The 18,234-nt window shown below is 34.8% G+C and overlaps 1 protein-coding gene and 1 long non-coding RNA gene across 3 annotated transcripts in view; one reads left to right on the top strand and one right to left on the bottom strand.

The window, feature by feature from the left end:
* Positions 1–215: 215 nt before the first annotated feature.
* The window catches only part of LOC142233047 (lysosomal proton-coupled steroid conjugate and bile acid symporter SLC46A3), a 53,091-nt gene continuing 35,072 nt past the window's right edge, over positions 216–18,234 (top strand). The window contains exon 1 of one of the 2 annotated variants that reach the window (XM_075303828.1): positions 216–606. Coding sequence is in view for 1 of the 2 variants with exons in the window: in XM_075303827.1 (XP_075159942.1) it covers positions 7,837–7,905 (69 nt within the window). In the remaining variant the exon portion in view is untranslated. Of the gene's footprint in view, positions 607–7,767; positions 7,906–18,234 lie in introns of those variants that run through there. The other variant, XM_075303827.1, reaches the window with a different exon arrangement.
* Positions 9,396–10,005, bottom strand: LOC142233048 (uncharacterized). The gene is made up of 4 exons (XR_012721295.1): positions 9,912–10,005; positions 9,764–9,850; positions 9,624–9,706; positions 9,396–9,555 (listed from the first exon to the last, which is right to left on the bottom strand). It is a non-coding gene; the product is annotated as an uncharacterized LOC142233048 (long non-coding RNA).

The raw sequence follows: 18,234 nt of genomic DNA, 5'->3' as shown, positions 1-18,234 counted from the left end.
GCACATAAAAAGTGTTACTTTTGGTCAATTAATAAAGAAACGTGATTTGAGGTTTCATTGACGTCTCATCTAATCTTAAAAATGCAAAGCAACTGATAACACAGAGACTCTCTTATACAAATCTCTTCTTTCTAATTTCAATGTCAATATAAAATAACAAATAATAAAATCGGAGGCATGCAATCAACACTCAAACAATTTACTCTTCAGTTCGAAACTAACTTGCCGGGCATGAAGTTGTCGGTGTCGCATTATTCCAGTAGAAAAAATTATAATCCGTGTATAAATCGGTTATTAGATTTCATTATTAAACGCTACAAGCATAAATAAATATTTTTGTTTTTTTTTTATAAAATTATATTTCGCTAATTCGGATAAAGTCAAATTTACTTGAGTGCAAACGATCGCATTACACCTACATACAAGTGCAGAGGCGAAAATGTGAAAATAGTGATGAGATTTGTATTTTTCTCTTTGTGGGGATTATCAAATTCCAACCAAGGTTAAATTACCTCAAAGTGTCACAAACAATCAACGTTCATTACAAACTAGGAGATTATAGTGAAGCCAAAACATTTGCTACATTCTTAAATCCGCCACATAAACGTATGTATAATTATTCCATAATCACTATAAACCAATCTAAAAAGCACTTCTATAAACTATATAAAAATAAATTTGAATGACATTTCAAATCGAGTGTTTTCCGTTATCAGACAAAAATGTCAACAACCATGTGCTGCAGTATTTGCCTAGTAAATTGGCTAGAGGGATTGCAGTACTAATCTCTATTCTTTAGATCGTAAAGATTGTTGTACATTGTTTCATTATCGTGACGCTGTGGTGTATTCATGAAGAGGAAAAGATGGACTCTGATTTGGTAGAAAGGTCAGGCAGGGATAAGTGTCCGATTTTGAGCTTTCGTTAATATATAAAATAAATAGTGCCCAAAAATGAAAGTACAATTAATTGATCCAAAATGTTGCAATAGTACTCTGAATTTATTGTTTTACCCTTTTGCAGATAGTCAATCAATAAAATACCTTTGATGTCCCAAAAAACCGATGCCATAGGTTACCAGCCGATTGAATTGTTTTTGACTTCTTTGGGGCACTTCCTCCAGCTTCAGTCCATTGTTTGGATTGTTCTTTTGTCTCTGGAGTATAGTGGTGGATCCATGTCTCATCAACAGTTATGAAACGACGCATTTTATTTCGCTTAAAACGATCCAAACAAGCTTGAGAAATGTTCATTCTTATGCGTTTTTTTATCGACTGTTAACAAATGCGGCACCCATCTTGCAGAAAGCTTTTTCATCTGTAGTTCATCATGCAAAATTAAATGGTCTCGATCATTTGAGATACCCATGATATTAGCAATTTCACGCACTTTTATTCGTCGATCATTTAATACCATATCATGCACTTTGGCTACAATTTCTGTTGTTGTTGCTGTTTTTGGACGTCCACTACGTGGTTCATCTTCAATACACGCTCACAAAAAATCGCTTCTGTAACATATACTCCCAAACATATTTTGCTTCAAGCATATACATTTTTGGGTGTTGCCCAAACATTTATATGTTTGATCTCTTCCAATATATAATATGTTTGAAAGCATATTGGTCTAAACAATATATGTTTGGGTAGTCTAAGTTCCAAACATTTTCTATTTTTGCATCCAAATTCAATAATGTTGTCTTCCAAAAAACAATATGTCATTATGTGAACATATAATATGTTTGGAAGCATTTTGCACCCAAAAATATTATATGCTTAAAAAAAATTCTCCCAAACAATATTGTGCTCAAAATTTTATTTATTTATTTATATATTTACAATCATAATGAATTATGAAAATAAACAGGTAATAAATAACAACATAGGTTTTCGACCTGAATGCTCAAAATTTTGTTTCTGCCCAATTGTATATTCCCCCACATCTTTCTCACTTCCACGAGATTTTTTAGTTCTTAGCACCTTTTTCTGTAATACAAACATTGTAGAAGAAATTATTCAATTGTATGATTTTTTATACCCTTCACCACTACTGTGGTACAGGGTATAATAAGTTTGTGCATTTGTATGTAACGCCAAGAAATAATTGTCATAGACCCATCTTTTAGTATACCGATCGGCTTAGAATTAAATTCTGAGTCGATTTAGCGATGTCCGTCTGTCTGTCTGTCTGTCTGTTGATGTATTTTTGTGTGCAAAGTACAGCTCGCAGTTTTAGTCCGATTGTCCTAAAATTTGGTATAGGGTCCTGTTTCGGCTCAAAGACGATCCCTATTGATTTTGGAAAAAATCGGCTCAGATTTAGATATAGCTGCCATATATATTTTTCACCGATCTGGTCATAATTGGCATGTATATCAACCGATCTTCCTCAAATTCCGTACATCCGAATATTTTATGAGTCTCGAAAAACCTGCAAAATATCAGCAAAATCGGTTCAGATTTAGATATAGCTCATATAGCTTTCGCCCGATTTACACTCATTTGCCCACAGAGGCCAATTTTTAACTCCGATTTAGTTGAAATTTTGCACAGGGAGTAGAATTAGCATTGTAGCTATGCGTACCAAATTTGGTTGAAATCGGTTCAGATTTAGATATAGCTCCCATATATACCTTTCGCCCGATTTACACTCATATGACCACAGAGGCCAATTTTTAACTCCGATTTAGTTGAAATTTTGCACAGGGAGTAGAATTAGCATTGTTACTATGCGTGCCAAATTTGGTTGAAATCGGTTCAGATTTGGATAAATCTCCCATATATAGCTTTCGCCCGATTTACACTCATATGACCACAGAGGCCAATTTTTAACTCCGATTTAGTTGAAATTTTGCACAGGGAGTAGAATTAGCATTGTAGCTATGCGTGCCAAATTTGGTTGAAATCGGTTCAGATTTAGATATAGCTCCCATATATATGTATTTCTGATTTCGACAAAAAAGGTCAAAATACCAACATTTTCCATGTAAAATCGCCACTGTTTAGTCGAAAAGTTGTAAAAATTACTCTATTTTTCCTTAACTTCTAATGCATATATATCGAGCGATAAATCATAAATAAACTTTTTCGAAGTTTCCTTAAAATTGCTTCAGATTTAAACGTTTCCCATATTTTTTTACTAACATTGTGTTCCACCCTAGTGCATTAGCCGACTTAAATTTTGAGTCCATAGATTTTGTAGAAGTCTATAAAATTCTTCCAGATCGAGTGATATGTAAATGTATGTATTTGGGACAAACCTTTATATATAGCCCCCAACACATTTGACGGATGTGATATGGTATCGAAAATTTAGATCTACAAAGTGGTGCAGGGTATAATATAGTCGGCCCCGCCCGACTTTAGACTTTCCTTACTGGTTTTTATTTTAATTTTACCTTTTGCCGGACGGGGATTCGAACAGCGGACCACACAGTTTGTAAGGATCAAAGAAGTAGCTGATCAATTGCCCAAGGAAAAATAAAATGTTAATTTTGTAATAACAAGCAACAACCACCAACTTAATTCAATATCGCTCCGTTAAATAGCGCTCCAAGCTACTAAACACATATATGTTTATAGACTATTTCTAAATTAATATATGTTTGCATCCAAGCATATTATATTTACAAATATTTTATGTCCCAAACATAATATGTTCTAACATATTAACATATATGTCCCAAACATGTTATGCTAGTTTATGAACATTATTTGCTTGCACTTAAAAATATTGTGTTTAAAAGTTTGTGTTCCAAACATATAATGTTTTTAGCCAAACATATGAAAAACAGTCTTTTTCATCCGTGTACTTGTACGACCACGTTTAAATTCAGCAACCCAAGTTTTTGCTCTTGCATATGAAGGAGCACTTTCACCTAACACATTCGCCATATCATTATGAATTTCTTGTCCCGATGAACCATTTTTATGTAAATATTTAATGACAGCACGCATTTCTAATTGTTCCATTGTAAAAAAATTGCAGATGCGTCTTTTTTGAACACCTGTTTCTAAGCAAAATTTAACATGTATTCATAACAGAGATGGAAGTTTCAAAAACACTTATCTTTTTTCTGTTTATAGGCGCTTTTTGTGCTAGGCTAAGAAGTTTCCGAACGGCCCTCGTACAGTAGAAAAATTGAATCAAAATTTCGTATTTTTCGTTTATTGTTAAATAAGTTTATAAAAATGTATTTTAGTGCTCACCAATATGGAAAATATTTATAGCTTATTTAGATTAAAGCTTCTACTTTAAAATAACATCGAGAAATAAATCGAAAATAAGTGGGGAAATAGATTAAAGCTTCTACTTTAAAATAACATCGAGAAATAAATCGAATATAAGTGAAAAAGTCCTCATAGGTGGACATCGGTATTGAAAGGGTTAAACCAAAAAATCAAAAATAAACAAGTATATATGGCCGTAAGTTCGGCCAGGCCGAAGCTTATGTACCCTCCATCATGGATTGCGTAGAAACTTCTACTGAAGCCGATGGTAAGGTGTCTTAAAACATCCTAACAAAGTAATATATACAACATAGTCCATACGTGGTATATATTAAACTACAAAAGGGCCGATAAAATACGTATATAATTAAGTTTAAAGTTTCTATAGAAATAAAATTTTGACAAAATAAAATGTTGACAAAATTTTCTATAGAAATAAAATTTGGAAAAAAATGTCTATAGAAATAAAATTTTGACAAAATTTTCTATAGAAATAACATTTTGACAATGTTTTCTATAAAAATAAAACTTTATTTAATATTTTTTATTATTTTTGGCTCGAGTGGCAACCATGATTATGAACCGATATGGACCAATTTTTGTGTGATTGGGGATCGGCTATATATAACTATCGACCGATATGGACCACTAACACCACGTTGCAAATTTCAACCGGATCGGATGAATTTTGCTCCTCCAAGAGGCTCCGGAGATCAAATCTGAGGAACGGTTTATATGGGGGCTATATATAATTATGGACCCATATAGACCAATTCTTGCGTGTTTGTTAGAGACCACATTCTAACACCATGTTCCTAATTCCAACCGGATCGGATGAATTTTGCTCCTCCAAGAGGCTGGGGATCGATTTATATGGGGGCTATATACAATTATGGACCGATATGGACCAATTCTTGCATGGTTGTTAGAGACCATATACTAACACCACGTACCAAATTTCAACCGGATGGGATGAATTTTGCTCCTCTAAGAGGCTCCGCAGGTCAAATCTGGGGATCGGCTTATATGGGGGCTATATATAATTACGCGTCAATGTGGACCAATTTTTGCATGGTCTTTAGAGAACATATACCAACACCATGTACCAAATTTCAGCCGGATCGGATGAAACTTGCTTCTCTTAGCGACTCCGCACGCCAAATCGGGGGATCGGTTTATATGCGAGCTATATATAACTATGGACCGATGTGGACCAATTTTTGCATGGTTGTTAGAGACCATATACACCATGTAACAAATTTCAGCCGGATCGGATGAAATTTGCTTCTCTTAGAGCAATCGCACGCCAAATTTTATATGGGGGCTATACGTAAAAGTGGATCGATATGGACTAATTTTTGCATGGTTGTTAGAGACCAAGCCTAATTTGGGGTCCGTTTATATGTGGGCTATACGTAAAAGTGGACCGATATGGCCCATTTGCAATACCATCCGACCTACATCAATAACAACTACTTGTGCCAAGTTTCAAGTCGATAGCTTGTTTCGTTCGGAAGTTAGCGTGATTTCAACAGACGGACGGGCGGACATGCTCAGATATGCTCAGATCGACTCAGAATTTCATTACGACCCATAATATATATACTTTATGGGGTCTTAGAGCAATATTTCGACAAACGGAATGACAAAGTTAATATACCCCCATCCTATGGTGGAGGGTATAAAAAACTTTGGTCGAAGCAGGGATCGAACCCACGACCCTTGACATGCAAGTCGGACGTAGCAACCACTGCTCCACGGTGCCATGCTAAATGTTTGTTTCTGTTAAATAAACTTTGTTTATTCGGTTCGTGGGCGCCGCAAGCTATGTTATATAAATGTAACTTATATGGATATTTATCTATTGATGACCATAACAGGTACATAGCTCAGTGGTTAGTGTGTTGGCTTACAAAGTGCATGGTCCGCGGTTCGATTCTCCGTCCAGGCGAAAGTTAAAAAAAAAAATTTTAAAATTTATAAAATCGTATAATTTCTTCTAAAGGGTGATTCTTTTGAGGTTAGGATTTTCATGCATTAGTATTTGACAGATCACGTGGGATTTCAGACATGGTGTCAAAGAGAAAGATGCTCAGTATGCTTTGACATTTCATCATGAATAGACTTACTAACGAGCCACAACGTCGAATTTTCAGTGAATGGGCCCTAGAAAAGTTGGCAGAAAATCCGCTTTTTTATCGACAAATTTTGTTCAGCGATGAGGCTCATTTCTGGTTGAATGGCTACGTAAATAAGCAAAATTGCCGCATTTGGAGTGAAGAGCAACCAGAAGCCGTTCAAGAACTGCCCATGCATCCCGAAAAATGCACTGTTTGGTGTGGTTTGTACGCTGGTGGAATCATTGGACCGTATTTTTTCAAAGATGCTGTTGGACGCAACGTTACGGTGAATGGCGATCGCTATCGTTCGATGCTAACAAACTTTTTGTTGCCAAAAATGGAAGAACTGAACTTGGTTGACATGTGGTTTCAACAAGATGGCGCTACATGCCACACAGCTCGCGATTCTATGGCCATTTTGAGGGAAAACTTCGGAGAACAATTCATCTCAAGAAATGGACCGGTAAGTTGGCCACCAAGATCATGCGATTTGACGCCTTTAGACTATTTTTTGTGGGGCTACGTCAAGTCTAAAGTCTACATAAATAAGCCAGCAACTATTCCAGCTTTGGAAGACAACATTTCCGAAGAAATTCGGGCTATTCCGGCCGAAATGCTCGAAAAAGTTGCCCAAAATTGGACTTTCCGAATGGACCACCTAAGACGCAGCCGCGGTCAACATTTAAATGAAATTATCTTCAAAAAGTAAATGTCATGGACCAATCTAACGTTTCAAATAAAGAACCGATGAGATTTTGCAAATTTTATGCGTTTTTTTTTTTAAAAAAAGTTATCAAGCTCTTAACAAATCACCCTTTACATTGTTGGTATTACAGGAAAAGGTGTTAAGAACTAAAAAACCTCGTGGATGTGAGAAAGATGTGAGGGAAAATGCAATTAGCAAGAAAACAATGTTTTTTTTTAATTTGCCTTTATGAAATTGTTTTTACATCCTGGAAAAGAATAAACGTTTATCACAAAAAGTATATACTTTTCTTCCAAATACACTTCCTTACAGCGAAAAGCAAATGAGAAAGTTCGTTTCTCATTTGCTTTTCGCTTTTTGTCTAAAATTTTCGCTGTTTGTCTAAAATTTCGTTTGGGAAGCAATAATTATTTTTTTGCGTGTAGAAAGGGTTTCCATATATCTTTGGTGTAGGATACTTAATATTCCCCACTGCCAAACTTCTAGCCATGTACACATGTCTTCTTTAAATAATTATTATTAATATTTATATTAAAACTTGGTGTTTGTTTGTTTAGCCGAGTAAAAAAAGTACTATCAAATAGTAGTATACAAAAATTAAAAATGATGCTACAGCCAGATAACAAAGGAAAGATAGATAAACGAAATGCATTTGATAACTTTCCATAAGAAAAATCTAAAGTACTTACTTTAAAGACATTTTTAGACAAATGGTTTATTGTTCGGCCTTAAAGCTTGCGGAGGATCTCGATTCAATTCCATATTAAAACTATTTATCGATATGAGCCGTGAAGTGTCAGTACCTGCGGAAAATGTGATGTTGTTATCGACCGCCATATACAAAACTACAGTAAGCAAAACAATATATTTTTAGATAATTGTCACTTAAAATTCTGCTTGGTTGGGGAAATTTCAAGTTCGAAAATAAATCATAAGAACGTTTAAGGATGATTCAAGAAATCATATTTTTTACATAGAATGTGGAAATTAGTAATCCCCCTTTGATTTGCACCCAAATATAAATCGACTCCGAATTTAATTGTACGACGATCGGTACCAGACTGGACCTTCTGGGCGTTACATACAAATCCACAAAATTATACTCTATACCACAGTAGTGGTATAAAACTACCCAGTCAGAAAAAAACCATCGGAAAAGCGTTTTAAAGGCGTTGTGAACGGTTGATACACGGTGGGAAAAAGTGTTGTTACAACTAGAGGTCTGCACAATTCCATTTGTAAATGCAGAGTACACGTGTACTTGCTACATGAGTACATCTATTTGAGAGAGTCGCAAAACTATTGGTACACATTTTGATGAACACCAAAAGCCACGAGTAACTTCTTGTTGCTACTCTGATGTCTTCACTACCAACAAACACATATTCCTCTTTCTCTCTTATTGAAGTGTACTCAGAGTGATCACGTCGAGTATGTTGCGAGAACAAAACTTCATAGAGTACTCCATGTACCACGTGCAGTTTCAGAAATACAAAAAACAGTTACTCTCCATAATATATGTTTTGGTTTGTTATAAAGAACGGCAAACGTTAAGGTAAGTGTGTGACATACATAAATATATGAAATATGTGATATACATACATATCTATGATTCATAATAATGGAAAGTTTTGCTTCGAACATAACTGAGAAATACTTGTGGTACCACGTGAAGTGAAGAGAATCCATGTTGTACTTTTTCTCAAGTACTTACATTTTTATTGTTCCTTTTTTTCGGAACACACATTGTTTCGGATAAGTACTTGGTGGTATTTGACAAGCAAGTGTACTCTTCACTTCACTACTTGCGCTCTGAGAGAAAGACAGAGTATGTACTATATTCGACAGCGAATTGCATACATGTAGTAAAAAGTTATTCGATGCAGACCTCTAGTTACAACCCCAAAATGATAACATCATTCCACGGTGTATCGATTGTATTTAACAACGTTTTCAAAGCGTCATGAAAACAATATTTTGTACGCTTTTCCGATGGTTTAACGAACGCTTTGTCAACCCCAAAATGATAACATCGTTATACGGTGTATCGATGGTTTTTACAACCATTAAAAAGCACTGAAAAACAACATTTCATACGTCTTTCCAATTGTTTCTAGAATGATTTAGGAGGGTTAGAATTATAATTTTACAGTACCGCTATTGAAACAAAACAAAATACGTTTAATATTTTATTGTTTTATTTATATTAGTGTTTTACACTTTACAAAGGAACATCAAAAAACTTAATAATTAACAATTAGTAGGAAAAATACATAATTAAGATTAAGATTAACATTTCTAATTGGTAAAAAAAAAAATTATTTTAATATGGTTATTTAATATGGTGTTCACGTTGGAAATAATAGACTCCTCCATTTTTTGAAGTTATAAAGTAAACTTCTCCGTAAACTGCAAATTTCATTCTTCAACTCATTTTTTATCTCTCCAATTTCGTCCTTAATAGCCCTTAACTCTCTTCTAACTTCATCCCTGAATGAAGCTACATAGAAAGATAAAGAATAACATTTGTTGATAATGGCCTCTATTGGGCGAAATACATTTCCTTACTCTCGTCATCCTTATTTACGGAATGGCATGGCATACTGTGATCCTCCGTCTCGAAAAAAAATCCAAATTATCATCTATAGCATCTGTAAAGTGAAAAATGAATTAAAACAATTATATAAATTCAGGATTTCAAAATGTACCTCTTCTGTGTTTTAGCTTTTGTCGCTTTGCTTGATTCTTTCCTACGAAAGGCATCGTTCCAATGGAGTCCAACCTTTTATCAGTGTCTGTAGAAACAAATTGAAAATATAAAGAAATTAATTCTTTATTGCACGACATTTTTCTTACCTTCAGTTGTACCAAGGGTGTTAATTTTCCTTTTGTTAATATTTTGAGATATTTTACCAATATTTAGTCTTTATTTTATTTTCTTATTTCGAAGTGACGCTTGTTTTCGCCGTTATAACTGTTTCACGTTTGTTTATAAATTGTTGTTTCTTGTACACAGAGTTGCATTTTTTCAGTGTTACCATCTCAAATTCCTAAATTATACAAAGATAATTCCCGACACTAAAGGTGAGTATTAAGTACGAGTTTAGTCGCAATTTTTCACTAAAGTGAAAACTAAATCTTAAAAGGCATAAAATTATGCATATTTGTTGCAGATTTCATTATAACTTGATGGGGAATAATACAGAGCAAATTTTCACAAAGTTTGTATTCCTTAAAATGGATTGTTAAAGAAAAGTAAACGTGAAAAATTTTAGCGGCCTAACTCGAACTTAATACCCACCTTAAGCCGCTAAAATCGCAAATTTTTCACGGTTACTTTTCTTTAATAATCCGTTTTAAAGAATACAAACTTTGTGAAAATTTGCTTTGGGCTTTTCCCCATCAAGTTATAATAAAATTTGCAACAAATATGTATAATTTTATGCATTTTTCTTACTGATTTAGTTTTCACTTTAGCGATTTAAGCGGCTAAACTCGAAGTTAATACTCACCTTAACATGTGAAAACAAGTATATACGGCCGTAAGGTCGGCCAGGCCGAATCTTATGTACCCTCCACCATGGATTGCGTAGAAACTTCTACGAAAGACTGTCATCCACAATCGAAGTACTTGGGTTGTGGTATCTTAAAACTGGTTGTTAATGACCATATACTAGCACAATGTACCAAATTTCAACTCACTCGGATGAAATTTGCTCCTCCAAGAGGCTCCAAAACCAAATCTCGAGATCGGTTTATATGGGGCTATATATGATTATGGACTGATATGGACCACTTTTGGCATGGTTGTTAAATATCATATACGATCACCACGTACCAAATTTCAAGCAGATCGGATGAATTTTGCTTCTCCAAAAGGCACCGGAGGTCAAATCTGGGGATCGGTTTATATGGGAGCTATATATAATTACGGGCTGATAGGAACCAATTCTTGCATGGTTGTTGGATACAATATACTAACATCACGTACTAAATTTCAACCGAATGGGAAGAATTTTGCTCTTCCAAGGGGCTCTGGAGGTCAAATCTGGGGATCGGTTTATATGGAGCCTATATATGATTATGGACCGATTTAGACCAATTTTTGCATGGGAGTTTGAGGCCATATATTAACACCACGTACCAAATTTCAACTGAATCAGATGAATTTTGGTCTTCCAAGAGGCTCCGGAGGTCAAATGTGGTGATCGGTTTATATGGGGGCTATATATAATTATGGACCGATGTGGACCAATTTTTGCATGGTTGTTAAAGACCATATACTAACACCATGTACCAAATTTCAGCCGGATCGGATGAAATTTGCTTCTCTGAGAGGCCTCGCAAGCCAAATCTGGGGATCGGTTTATATGGGGGCTATATATAATTATGGACCGATGTGGACCAATTTTTTCATGGTTATTAGAGACCATATACTAACACCATGTACCAAATTTCAGCCGGATCGGATGAAATTTGCTTCTCTTAGAGGCCTCGCAAGCCAAATCGGGGGATCGGTTTATATGGGGGCTATATATAATTATGGACCGATGTGGACCAATTTTTGCATGGTTGTTAGAGACCATATTCTAACACTATGTACCAAATTTCAGCCGGATCGGATGAAATTTGCTTCTCTTAGAGGCCTCGCAAGCCAAATCGGGGGATCGGTTTATATGGGGGCTATATATAATTATGGACCGATGTGGACCAATTTTTGCATGGTTGTTAGAGACCATATACTAACACCATGTACCAAATTTCAGCCGGATCGGATGAAATTTGCTTCTCTTAGAGGCCTAGCAAGCCAATTTTGGGGGTCCGTTTATATAGGGGCTATACGTAAAAGTGGACCGATATGGCCGATTTGCAATACCATCCGACCTACATCAATAGCAACTACTTGTGCCAAGTTTCAAGTCGATAGCTTGTTTCGTTCGGGAGTTAGCGTGATTTCAACATACGGACGGACGGACATGCTCAGATCGACTCAGAACACGACCCAAAATATATATACTTTATGGGGTCTTACCCTCCACCATCCTATGGTGGAGGGTATAAAAAAGTAATTATGTCTAAAAAAATTTCTTCAATTAGTCGATAAATAAGTACTTATATTTGGGTTTTGGTGTGATGTCAACGTTTAGTTTAGTTAAAACTTTCTACAATTGCCTCATTTGTAAAATTAACCAAAATTGTTGTTCCTGATGGAACATGCATTTGCAACGATAATTTTATGGAAAATTTACTATTTAAAAACCGTCAATTAATTTGTTTAGCAAGCGTTGTTTCAACGTTGGCTTCCAACGCTGTTACAACGCTCAATATTTATAACTATCGTACATTTCTGACTGGGAAGATTCAAATAAAAAGTAAAATCCGCGAACAAATCTTTTCTCAATGTTGTTAGATTTCTTCATGCCAATGAACTTCCAAGGCATAAATATAAATAACAAGTGAGTAAAGTAGAAAGTCGGGCCGGGCCGACTATATCACACCCTAAACCACCTCTACTGAATTAGTAAACATTGTTTGTGGGGTATCAATGGTATAGGTTTGGGGAAAAACCGCATTTCCATATTTAAGAATGGGGAATGGGAGTTTAATCACAATCTGAACAGAAATGTCTGATTTTAGGAGCTATAGTTGATTCTGAACCTACAGAGTTAGTTTGCCACTAATATTGAGTCCATTATTAAATAAATAAGAGTATTGTGGCCAAATTTGGGAAAATTGATCGGTACATATATATATGGGAGTTATATCTAAATCTAAACAGATTTGGATGATATTTTCCAGATTTGGTTGATAGCACAGAAGGTTACTTTGTGCTAAATAATAGCAAGATCGGGTATTAAATAAGGCTATAATGTTCAGAAATAAAGTTATAAGGGGTAAATTTTTGAAAAACGGGCGATACATATATGGGAGCTATATCTAAATCTGAACCGATTTGGATTATATTTTGCAGGTTTTGTTGATATTACAGGAGATTACCTTGTGCTAAATTTGAGTAAGATCGGTTAATAAATGAGGCCACTATGGTAAAAAAAGGTTATAAGGGGCAAATTTTTCACAATCGGTTGCTACATATATATGGGCTATATCTAAATCTGAACCGATTTGGATGATATTTTGCACATAGAGTCAGTCTTTTAGAAGATTAGAGTAAGCCAAGTTTGAGTAGGCTCGGTTGATAAACAAGGGGTTTATGGCAAAGTTTGTGAAAATCGGGCGATACATATATATGGGAGCTATATCTAAATTTGAACCGATTTCGATGATTTTTTGCACATATAGTAAGTGCTATAGAAAACTAGGTTTGACCAACTTGAAGTCAGATCTGTTGATAAATAAGGGACTTATGGCCAAATTTGTGAAAATCGGGCGATACATATAAAGGGTGATTTGTTAAGAGCTTGATAACTTTTTTTTAAAAAAAAACGCATAAAATTTGCAAAATCTCATCGGTTCTTTATTTGAAACGTTAGATTGGTCCATGACATTTACTTTTTGAAGATAATTTCATTTAAATGTTGACCGCGGCTGCGTCTTAGGTGGTCCATTCGGAAAGTCCAATTTTGGGCAACTTTTTCGAGCATTTCGGCCGGAATAGCCCGAATTTCTTCGGAAATGTTGTCTTCCAAAGCTGGAATAGTTGCTGGCTTATTTCTGTAGACTTTAGACTTGACGTAGCCCCACAAAAAATAGTCTAAAGGCGTCAAATCGCATGATCTTGGTGGCCAACTTACCGGTCCATTTCTTGAGATGAATTGTTCTCCGAAGTTTTCCCTCAAAATGGCCATAGAATCGCGAGCTGTGTGGCATGTAGCGCCATCTTGTTGAAACCACATGTCAACCAAGTTGAGTTCTTCCATTTTTGGCAACAAAAAGTTTGTTAGCATCGAACGATAGCGATCGCCATTCACCGTAACGTTGCGTCCAACAGCATCTTTGAAAAAATACGGTCCAATGATTCCACCAGCGTACAAACCACACCAAACAGTGCATTTTTCGGGATGCATGGGCAGTTCTTGAACGGCTTCTGTTTGCTCTTCACTCCAAATGCGGCAATTTTGCTTATTTACGTAGCCATTCAACCAGAAATGAGCCTCATCGCTGAACAAAATTTGTCGATAAAAAAGCGGATTTTCTGCCAACTTTTCTAGGGCCCATTCACTGAAAATTCGACGTTGTGGCAGATCGTAAGTCTATTCATGATGAAATGTCAAAGCATACTGAGCATCTTTCTCTTTGACACCATGTCTGAAATCCCACGTGATCTGTCAAATACTAATGCATGAAAATCCTAACTTCAAAAGAATCACCCTTTATATGGGAGCTATAGCTAAATCTGAACCGATTTTGATGATTTTGATTTGGCCAACTTTGAGTTAGATCAGTTGATAAATAAGGGACTTCTGCCAAATTTGGAAAAATGGGGCGATACACATATATCTCCCATATATATCTAAATCTGAACCAATATCGATGAAATTTGGCACACTTAAAGGGTAGTCAATTAGATTACTTTGAGGCCGATGAGTTAGTAAATAAACGCAATCTGACCTCATTTATCGAAATCGGACGATACATATATATGGGAGCTATATTTAAATTTGATCCGATTTTTTCCAAATTCAATAGCATTCGTCTCTGTACACACAAAAAAAATTTTTCTGATTCAATCACGAAATTAATTGATCCAATTAATTTTTTAATTGAAATGTCTTCAATCACGAAAATGATAGTATCAATCACAGTTTTAATTGGGCATAGAAAAAATTCTTGATTTCATTACCAAATTTCAATTAATTTTTTAATTGATTCAATTAAAAATTTAATTGATGTTGATTGCAAAACTCAATTAATTTATTAATTAAAAAAAGGTAACTGTTTTCAATTACATTCTGAATTGGCTTAGAATTTTTATTTGGATTAACATTTGATTGTTTGAAAAAAAAATTAATTAAAAATGTAAAAAAATGTTCATCATCATAATAAACTGGCTTAGTCTTCCGATTTTGATTAAAAGTTGATTGATACAATTCAATTAACTTTTTAATTAAAAATTTTTAAATTTTCAATTATTGACTTAATTAACTGAATGTTTCTATCTTGATTAAAAAGTTAATTGTACCAATTAATTTATTAATTGAAAAAAATTTCAACTTCAATTAACTTTTTAATTGGAAATATTTTGGTGATATTTTTTTCTGTGTACCAAAAAACATCCAGATACCAATTTTCATCAAAATCGATTAATAACTGCGACCGGAATCCTGCGAATAACAAATACATGGACGGACGGACACCAAGCGTTAGATCGACTCAGCAGGTGATTCTGAGTCGATCGGTATATATTTTATGGGGTCTAAAATCAATATTTCTGGTAGGCACATTTTTTGGCAGATCAAAGTTATTATACCCTGACCACTATGTGGTTTAGGGTATAATTATCAGCCCTTAATTGACTTAAAATACGTGTAGAAATTTGAAGGCAATCTGATGAAAAGTGCGGCTTCCATGTTTTCAGGATTGGTCCAAACAATATATTGTTTGTATTATTCAAACATATGTTTCACCTTAGGGCATACACTGGTAGAAAACAATTTTAATGAAATTTTCTTTGTGTGGATATATTTTTAAGGCGCCGATGGGTTACTTCCATTATTTTACTTGCAGAATACTCTCTACGTCTCTCTTTCTAAACACATGTATGTTTATAGGGTATTTCTAAATTAATATATGCTTTCATCTAAGCATATTATATTTACAACTATACAATAACCTCCTATGTCCATGTGGATTTTGAATATATCGGAATAATTATTGTTTTTAAAATATACTTAAACAAGTAAGGAAAGTCTAAAGTCGGGCGGGGCCGACTATATTATACCCTGCACCACTTTGTAGATCTAAATTTTCGATACCATATCACATCCGTCAAATGTGTTGGGGGCTATATATAAAAGTGTGTCCCAAATACATACATACATTTAAATATCACTCGATCTGAACAGAATTTGATAGACTTCTAAAAAATCTATAGACTGAAAATGAGTGTAAATCGGGCGAAAGCTATATATGGGAGCTATATCTAAATCTGAACCGATTTCAATAAAATTTGGCACACTTGACTACACTACTAATTGTACTTCTAGTGCAAAATTTCAACCAAATTGGGGTAAAATTCTGGCTTCTGGGACCGTATTAGTCCATATCGGGCGAAAGATATATATGGGAGCTATATCTAAATCTGAACCGATTTCTTCCAAAATCAATAGGGTTCTATTCTGACCCAAAAAAGGAACACGTGCCAAATTTGACTTAGACTTTGATCACAAAAATGTGTTCACAGACAGACGGACGAACGGACGGACAAAGACACCATGTGTCTATCTCGTCTCCTTCTGGGTGTTACAAACATATGAACTAACTTATAATACCCTGTTCCACAGTGTGGCGCAGGGTATATATATGGTAAACGTTTAAATCTGAAGCAATTTTAAGGAAACTTCGCAAAAGTTTATTTATGATTTATCGCTCGATATATATGTATTAAAAGTTTAGGAAAATTATAGTCATTCTTACAACTTTTCGACTAAGCAGTGGCGATTTTACAAGGAAAATGTTGGTATTTTGACCATTTTTGTCGAAATCAGAAAAACATATAAATATATGGGAGCTATATCTAAATCTGAACCGTTTTCAACCAAATTTGGCACGCATGACTATAATACTAATTGTACTCCTAGTGCAAAATTTCTACCAAATTGGGACAAAACTCTGGTTTTTAGGACCATATTAGTCCATATCGAGCGAAAGATATATATGGGAGCTATATCTAAATCTGAACCGATTTCAATCAAATTTTGTACACTTGACTATACGACTAAGTGTTATGTTTGTACACAATTTCAAGCAAATCGGTATAAAACTCTGGCTGCTGGGTCGAAAGATATACATGGGAGCTATATCTAAATCTGAACCGATTTCTTCCAAAATCAATAGGGTTCTATTCTGACCCAAATTAGGAACATGTGCCAAATTTGAAGGCGATTGGACTTAAATTGCAACCTAGACTTTGATCACAAAAATGTGTTCACAGATAGCGGACGGACGGAGGGACAGACGGACGGACATGGTTATATCGACTCAGGGACATACCCAGAGCATTATTGCCAAAGACACCATGTGTCTATATCGTCTCCTTCTGGGTGTTACAAACATATGCACTAACTTATAATACCCTGTTCCACAGTGTGGCGCAGGGTATAAAAAGTAGGAGTAAATAAATGAGACAGACTTTCCCTGTGAATTTCAAAGAAATGGACAATCGGACACGGGGGAGATATCCGACGTTTTTTAATATCATAAACTCCCACACGTTTTCCGTAAATTTCAAGTAAATCTAAGAAGTTTAGTGTTTTCAATTTGCTTTTAGAAAAAGCCAAGGCAAGTGGAAGGTTAATTGTTTTTAAATCGATTTTTTTATCAATTTTTTTTTTGCACTTAATTGTTTTTTTTTTATTGTCCAAAATTTAAAATTCAAGAAAAGTGAGGAAAAGTTAATGGAGCACTCCGTGATGCTCTTAAAACGAAATATTTGTGGAACAACTTGCAAATTTTTTGTTTGCTGCATGCGTAGTGTAATCGACACCGAAGAACTTTCAAGGAATAAAACAAAGTAAAAATTGCCAGTATCAAACCAATAAGTTCGGTGTAGTACTACTACAAGTATGACACTAATCTCCGGCTTCTGATACTAAGCCTTTAAAAGGGTCCTTCCTAACCATTTTAAAAGAGTTTTAATAGTCCAACACTGATGGCATACAGCTGGTTTCTCTTTGCTATGGTAAATAAGAGAAACTAAAAACATGCGGCTAAATAAATATGCGGTGGATCAGGGATGCAAAATCGACATTTTCAATTGTACCAAAGAGAACAAAAAAGTGTACTTTTTTGTTCCTACTTTAGTAACACTCGCAAACATTTCAAATATTTTACTTTTTGCTACACCGAAAAAAAGTGAACTGTTTTATAGGAAGAATAAATTAACTCGTACGAAAACTGAACTAAATTGTACTCCACATTTTGAGATTTCCACAAAGCGTTGTTAAAGTCAGGAAAACTTATTGCTTTGTTGCACTCTTAAACTGCAGTGCACGAAATTACA

The sequence above is a fragment of the Haematobia irritans genome, chromosome 4, assembly GCF_050003625.1.
Source record: "Haematobia irritans isolate KBUSLIRL chromosome 4, ASM5000362v1, whole genome shotgun sequence".
Taxonomy (NCBI): Eukaryota; Metazoa; Arthropoda; class Insecta; order Diptera; family Muscidae; genus Haematobia; species Haematobia irritans.
This window is presented reverse-complemented; position numbering and strand designations above follow the sequence as displayed.